Consider the following 8335-nt stretch of genomic DNA (forward strand, 5'->3'; position numbering starts at 1 on the left):
ACCTGGAGCTAAGGGGGCAAAACAATGGCATGAGCTGCTGTTTGACTGAGGAAGAATAAAGTAGTCGTGGTAAGCCAATCACATGACCACTTAAAGACAAAGCAACAAGGTGACATATACCAGTTTTTAAATTGTGTTGATAGGCCACGTAAAACCAGAGTCATGATAAACAATAAATGCGCTGCGTTTTTTCCCTCAATAGTTTCATCACGTTTACTGTCTAAGGACAGCGCAGCAAGCAGTCTCTGCTTATGAGCAAAAAAAAAGCAGGGGGAGTTTTAGGAGTGACAGAGAGAGAGCAGAAAAAGAGAGAGAGAGAGTTTTGAGATGAGAGAGATTTGTGACGTTTGGAGTGTGTAGTTAATGTGTTGTCTTGTGTAGTTAGTGTGTAGTGTTGTGGATAGTTTTGTGTTGTGTGTCAGAACAATGAGGCGACTGCTGTCTCCAGGTAGAAAAAGGAGTGATACACCTGCTGCTGTCAGACCTGCAGGTATCAGGCTGTGATGTTCTCCTTTATAGTGACAGAAATTATTTTTGGAGTGGCACAAATAATTTGTGTGGCATCTTATTGAATGCAGAACAGCTGATTGTTCTGTAAATAGTTTGAAATGGTTATTTAAAAAATCAAGGTAAAAGGTAAATGTGTGCAAATAAATTTGTTGTTTGTAAAACTTGTGCATAGGATTTTAAAATTGACAATTTATATTTACATTTAAAGTTATGAAATATGATTCATTAAACATGTTTGTGCTTGTTATAGTAAAAAATATAACTTCTACTCTGATTTTATGTTTTCTGTCTGATATTAGGTCAATTGTGTTAATACAGAATGTCAAAATGAAAACATAACTGTAAATTCAGACATGTGAGGTTGTGCTGAAAAGAATGATACCAAACAAGGCAAATAAACTGTTTTTAAAGGTGAAATGAGGAGGGAAAATCAAAAGTAGTTATGTAATAGTATGTTCCCTCTAAGTTGCACGCGTGTGCAATTGTGCACTGCTGGCACAGTCTCTGCGCAGAAAAAATCTGCGTTGTTGACAAAAAAAATTCTAACCTGAATTGAAATTAAAGTAAATACGTTAACAATTCTGTTTTCCAGTGTTAGTCAGTAAGTGACTGGCTGCTCCTGTATGGGATTAGAACGATGCCCCTTTATCCCATAGTCCAGCCAATCACGCGATTCACATTCGTATATACGCAGCTAATCAAAGTCGTTGACAGGCTATGACAGCGCTCTTATGTGCCGCCACCGGTGTTTTAGCTAGCAAAGCGGCGTGGCTAATGTGGAGTGAAGCCACGTTAATGACAACGTGTACAACCATTAGAGATGTGAGCAGGACAGACGGAACAATTGACGGAAAAAGTGTGGACTTTATACCAGTTTTTAAATTGTGTTGACAGGCCACGTAAAACCAGAGTTGTGATTTAAAAAAATGCAATATTTTAGGTACCGAGATGAGCTCCTCAGACCCCTTATGAGACCATATGCTGGTGCAGTTGGCCCTGGGTTCCTCCTAATGCAAGACAGTGCTAGACCTCATGTGGTTGGAGTGTGTCAGCAGTTCCTGCAAGACGAAGGCATTGATGCTATGGATTGGCCCGCCCGTTCCCCAGACCTGAGTCCAATTCAGCACAACTGGGACTTCATGTCTTGCTCCATCCACCAACACCACATTGCATGACAGACTGTCCAGGAGTTGGTGGATGTTTTAGCCCAGGTCTGGGAGGAGATCCCTCAGGAGACCATCCGCCACCTCATCAAGAGCATGCCCAGGTGTTGTAGGGTGATCATATAGGCACGTGGAGGCCACACATACTACTGAGCCTCATTTTGACTTGTTTTAAGGACATTACATCAAAGTTGGATCAGCCTGTAGTGTGTTTTTCCACCTTAATTTTGAGTGTGACTCCAAATCCAGACCTACATGGGTTGTTCGGGGCCATTTTGTTGGACATTGAATCATTCTCCCAGACTGTTGTTTCCACAATCAATTTACTTGTAGGTTCTCTATCTATTTTCTATAGTACACAGCCAAACACTAGTTTTACATTTTCTACCCTTGGGTTATGAAATTATCACATGCCATGCTAGATTAGCAATGATAGTCTATGTAAATATTAATGTACTTAATGTAATTTTAAATAGCCATTTAATTACAAGCTTAAATTGCCAAAAAACTGATAGAATAAAATAGAATGAAAAAGAAGAAGAACTTTAAAAAAGAATAACCCCTACAGGCTTGGTGTGACCCATCTCCTAGATGTTATTTTACACTGTTTGACACAACTGCAATTTGATAAACGCTTAAGAAATACAAATGATAACATGTGACATAATAATAATCATCATCATCATTGTCACAAATGAAACTGAAAAAAAGCTAACTAAATTTTTAATCTGGGATCACATAATGTCCATGGTTTCCCAGTTACAGGTGGGAGTTCAGTTGACTAAGCAAAGCACTATCACAAAACTTAAATCAAAAGGCGTGACAACACTGCTACATTTAGTAACTGTCGTACAAATTCAGACTCTCCGCAACTTTTATAACACATCTAGGTCCACATGACAGTTATGATCCAACACTATCCAAGAACGTGTTTATACTTTTGGTTATCTATTTGAATTGTCTTTCATAGTGGATGATTAACTCTCCAACTAATCCAACTCAGTCAGTGCCTTGTGTCTCAGATATTTCTCCAAGCAGTAGATAGCAATGGGATCTCTCTCTGCATCAAACTTATTGGCAAAAAGGTGATGCTGTTCAATCAACCACTGCAGGTCTCCAGCACCATACACACATATCGATCTGACATGGTGACCTTTACATTCTGGGTATACTGCTTGCAGAGAACCGTCTGACCCCTCATGCCCCTGCCACTTCACCATCCGTGCAATTGCATTCATGTCTGTCATGTCAAATTTACGGTTGGGCCATGTTGAGCCTGGAACACCAGGCATTCGTTGTATTGTTGCCCACAGAAACTCATCAGGACTGTAGGTGTCTTTGGCCCACTCAATGAGGGCCTGTATTTGCTTGTCTTCCAACACACTGTGAATGTAACCTCGGTTGACCACAATGTAGGCATTTCCTGATAGTATGGGCAGATTAAAGGGAGTTGGATCCTTTGTTTTTCCTGTTTGCTGGGACAATTAAAAAGTTAGTATGATCGTAAGTAAGTCTGAAGTAATGTTTTTTTATAATAGCAAAGTAAATTGATCAATGGCAACATGATACATTATTTAAAAAAATATCCAAAAGAAGTACCTGCATTTTTCCATCAATTACTTGGTAAACATTCATCACCCTCTTCTTCTTTCCTTGAGGCATTTCTTCTGACTCCAAACTGTTACCTCCTTTTAGTGAACGCAAAGCTTGCACAATTTCCAAGTTAGTTTTTAGAGGGAAATCCTGACCACAGAGGTTGATAAAGTATTTCCATGTTGTACTGGTGTTATAGAGGTCAGCCATACAGTTAAGATCAGCCTGTACACGTGTCCATCCAGCGTAGACCACATTCACAGGCTTGCTGACCATGAACACATTTTGGAAACAGGAAGTAATGGCATTGATGGCAATAAAGACTGAGGCCGGTGCTTCTTTGTCCACATGGACGCAATAAATATTTTGAGGTGTGTAGATAGCTCGCAGTAGTCGCTCAAAGTTTTGCACCTAAAGATAAGAACAATTTAATTGGCTCCCTAAATGTTTTTGGTAAAAATGTTCAAATGAGCACCTTCATGGTTATTTAACAAACGGTCAAAACTAAAGTACCAATGTGAGATATCCATCATACCTATAACAGTAATTTTGTGATAAGAAATTTCAAAAGATCAAGCTCACACCATGCTCCCTGTACTGTACACCACGCACTGTACATTTAATCAATTAGAACTTTACATATTTAGACCTACTGCTAAACGTTGCAGTAAATTATATAACATGCTTACCTTGTGATGTACAACCATAGAGTAAGCCAGAGGAAACTCCTCTTCTTCCTTGCTTAACGGGAATGTTATGTATTTCCTGGTTATTTTGAATTTCCTGTAAATTCAGTTTTGAAGACGCAATGTTGGTTTTAAAGTCCATATCTGTAAATCGTGATTAAGAGTTGAGTAATTACTAAAACCTGTGATTTCAAACTACAAACCTGCAGTCTTGGGTCGCATTGATATAATACTCATCAGGGATCTGAATAATCTTCTGGAAGTCTTTGGTGATGGTCAGTAATTTGGCTTTCTGCAATTCTTCCTTCTCTCCCTGCAGGATTGCTGAGCATTTGCAAACTTTCTCTGGGCTCTCATCATCATTGGCATACTGTAGCCATTGATACCTGAGTATGTAGACAGCACTTTTGCCTGTTTTCAGTTGACTAAGTTGTGAAAGCATCCATAGCAATCCCAGTACAGCAATGAAATGCAATAACCATAGCTGCCAGCCTCGTTTTGGAAACATTTTTTTACAGTAATGGGAGAATCTCAAGTACAATAATATTAAATTATGTGAGAGCTGCTAAAAATGTTCTATATTCATTTTATGGTAACCTCTGGCACTATAAAATAGTAATTATTAATGTTTTATGATATGTAGACAATTTCCTTTCATGGAGTTATGCTGATCAGTACATCTGTTACTGAAGCTGGAACAAAGAGATGACATGAGGATAGTAGTGAAAAAACATGATATATGGAATATTTCAAAAAGAAATTTAAGTATAGGCCTGTGAAACTTCTTAAGTCTAAAGTTCAGAACAAGAACCAACATAAAACTTTAAATTGAATAGTTTTAGGCAAAATAAAGCAAAAGCCGTTGTTTTTCAATGAAACATTCTGTTAGGTAAAAATCATGTAACTTCATTATACTACAGGCATACATTGCGTAATAACTGCTTTGCACAACCACTGTGTTTTGTAGTTTGTTTTGTACCTTTCCTAACTTAATCAAGAGAAAAAGAGATTATTTCCTACCTGGGATCTTTCATTGGCAGAGCAAATCCTTTTTTCTATTCTCGTAGTTATCTATGGCATTCCTTTTAAGGTTTCTGATACATCAAATCTTCAGGGCACGTTTTATTCCTTGAGCTAAACTGGTTACGGAAGACAGCCTCCAAATACCTGCAGAGGGTGAGGCAAGTTCCTAGTCAGCTAGATGGAAAGAAGAAGAATCAGGAAATCAACATCAGATAACCCATTAGATAACAGATCATTGACATCAAGATAAGGAATCTCCTGACCATGCAAATCCAGCACCCTGAAACTGTATGCTAAGCGAAAAGGAAGGAGGCCAAGGATTAGTGAGAGTCAGATTCACTGTCCAGGATGAGACAACGAACATCCATGAGTGCATCAGGAAGTTGGACACAATCGACCACGTGCTTAGTGAATACATCTGGGAAAGCACTGAGGATTTATTGTTATTTTCCATTTCACTGTAAGTAATCGCACTGTTGGTATTCAGAGCTCCCCACCTGGGTCCTCCTTCCTCACATCCCCATGGTTGGCCAGCGTCAACTGTGACAGAATGATCCAGCCAAACATGGGCCCAGCGGACTCTGAGGAGAGGCTCAGGAGGCAGGTAATGAACAAAGTTTACAGACTATGTGATTTGTGGTGGGAGAAGCCCGGGGAAGTGTTGCGTCACGTCTCGCCGTGGAGAGGCAGCTGCAGGAGACGTTTTTTTAAATTTCTCTGGCTGGTTGACTGTCTCAACCCATGGTTGGGACTTCATGGACTTCCTGCTCTCAACCCTCCACTCTCTGAATTAGACTGCTCACCGGCCCAGACAGCCGGTAGAATCACAGCCTGACACGCCGGCCCAGTCGTCTACATGGAAATGACGTTCACGCCGCCAGCGCCTCTCACCGCAGTCGGATCCCCGGACAGCTCGGCTGTGGTGAGTAATGGGGACACTTTTTCATTTCTCACACCATCTGTTTCTTTGTTTACAGTGGACGGTGATGCCGCAGACGCTTCTGTAAACCAGCCATTAGTGCAGCTGGCATCGCCTTAGTCAGGAGGAGGTCAGCAAGCCGGAGGAGGTCAGCAAGCCGGAGGAGCTCGCGCTGCCCGAGCAGGACCTCAGCGAGCCGGAGGAGTCCGCGCCGCCCGCGGAGATGCTCAGTGAGCTGGAGGAGTCCGTGCTGCCTGAGCAGGAGCTCAGCGAGCCGGAGGAGCTCGCGCCGCCCTTAGGAAAACTTGTGGCCCACCTTTAAGCACCTGTAGTACAGTTTGTTGTCCTTCACAAATGTTCATTTGTGGTCTAGTGACTTTTCTGAGAAGCTTGGGAGCTTTGACAACTTGTGCCTTTCATCTTTGCAGAACATGTAGGCGACCTTTAACCTTGTGTCACCTTGGCTCTCAGAACTGAAGAACCTTCTTGGATGAGAGGTCTTCATAAAACTTAAAGAAGTCCAGAAACTTTTCTTTCCAAGCTCCTTAGGTTACCTGTTAAGAGGTGGTCAGACTGAGTCCAGAGGTGCACACTCAGAGGTTCAGCTCTCTATTTCACTGCAAGGTCCCTTCATTCTTTACATATCCATGTCGAGCAGAGGGTAAATCCTGAGGCTGAATAATCTTTGGGCAAGCACACACACTTCTTAGCAGTGCAAAGCTATGAGCAAAAACAGCAATATATGAAAATCCAGGCAGCCAGCCTTTGTCTGCTCAACCAATCATTAAATTGCACGGCATGGATAATTTGCATTGCTTTGGGATTTTGGAAATGAGATAGCTAATCCAATAGTTAATGCATTAGCTATCCCAGTTAATCCAAAAAACGAATCAATTTGTTAATATAATAGCTAATCCGTGAGCTAACAGGAAAGGGAAATGGATTTTCATATGAGGAGTGGAATTGCCATTTACACAGCCACCCCTTTGCTGTGTTGATTTTTTTCTTAAGGAAGTACAGGAGAACGTCTGTTGTTTAAAAGATTTAATTTGCTTCAGCAGTTGAAATTACAAGTTAAAGCGCTGGACCTCGATGTGAAATCAGCAATCTGCTTCGCAAAAAGGATGCCTCTCAGAGTGGGTGATACATACTACGACAAAAACAAGTATTATTATGACTATCTTTCTTCTGAGAAGCGATGTGACGGTCCTGGCATCTCCCTCTAGATCGTCTCCTCCAGGAAAAAACACCTCCCTCACTTAGCCTTGATTATTAATATTATCTAGCAATTCTAAGCCTGTTATTTTCTACTTATATTCCAAGTTCGGGACATTCTGTTTGGACTCCCTTGGCCCAGAAAATATCATCCTGATTTTAACCAGTTATGATATGTTAGCATGTTTACAAAACCTTCTGCACTTCTACATGTCAATCACGATAATTCAATTCAGTCATAGTGCTAAATCAAAGTTTTTGACCCCTATTGCATGGAGCGCCAACTCTTTAATGAGCACATAGCAATGTGTATGCAAAAAATCATTTAAAAAACAGCTTTGTTTAATCATTTTATTCCTAACAACGTCAAAAATAAATCTGTGATTTTTGAATCTATTTACTTATTTCTCTTTTTTTGTATTTTAAAAAAGATTTATAGAATCAGTTTTTTAGTTTGGAATTCAAAAATGTTTGTGAAATTTTTATTGACAGTTTCATTCTTTTTGTGTGAAATTCATTTTTGATTATTTATTAATGGATTAATAATTCATTTTGAAATATTGATTTTAAAGTAGTGTTTTTATTTAAATTAAATTATCAAATAATAATTTACTTTGAATAAATAAATGAATTCATAAATGAATTTAAATTGCGCATTTTATCTTTCAGTTCATTATTTAAGCACACAATTCTGTATTTTGATGCGTGTGACTCTTATGGTCCTCCATATCAAAGTGGTTGGTGCTATATACAGTAAATACATAAATAACATTTAACTGAGTAGAACAGAATATCTTTAAACTGTACACATTTCCGGTTTTTATTTATGCAAGCCACATGAGCAAAGAGTTCAGACAACATTTGGTCAAGTTAATGTAATAAGGTAGGTTACGCTTTATGTTTGTAGCCATAGAGTTGCTGGAAATTGAATAATTTTCCCTGCCTGCTGTTTCCACAATCAATTTCTCTGTAAAACTAAACTTTTGCATTTTTTACCTTTATGTTATTAAATTATCACCATGTTAAGCTGGATTAGCAATGGTAGTCTGCTTATATATTAATGTAGTTCATTTAATTTCAAATAACCATTTAAATACAAGCTAAAAAGCAAGAAAACTACTAGTTAACGATCAAATATAACAAAAGAAAAGAAGAACTTTAAAACAATCTCAAAGGTTTGGTTTGACCTTGGTCCTAGATATTATTTAACATTGTTTGTCATAAGT

The 8335-nt window shown here is 39.2% G+C and overlaps 1 protein-coding gene across 1 annotated transcript; it reads right to left on the reverse strand.

Moving 5' to 3' along the window:
- Positions 1-1038: 1038 nt before the first annotated feature.
- LOC146506734 (beta-1,3-galactosyl-O-glycosyl-glycoprotein beta-1,6-N-acetylglucosaminyltransferase-like) lies at positions 1039-6043 on the reverse strand. The gene is made up of 4 exons (XM_085179906.1): positions 4156-6043; positions 3956-4049; positions 3273-3677; positions 1039-3148 (listed from the first exon to the last, which is right to left on the reverse strand). Exons 1-4 carry the CDS (start codon positions 4458-4460, stop codon positions 2663-2665), a joined length of 1290 nt encoding a protein of 429 aa, XP_085036032.1. The 5' UTR covers positions 4461-6043; the 3' UTR covers positions 1039-2662.
- Between the last annotated feature and the right edge of the window lie 2292 nt (positions 6044-8335).

This window comes from Neolamprologus multifasciatus, chromosome 12 (assembly GCF_963576455.1).
Source record: "Neolamprologus multifasciatus chromosome 12, fNeoMul1.2, whole genome shotgun sequence".
In the NCBI taxonomy this organism is placed as follows: Eukaryota; Metazoa; Chordata; class Actinopteri; order Cichliformes; family Cichlidae; genus Neolamprologus; species Neolamprologus multifasciatus.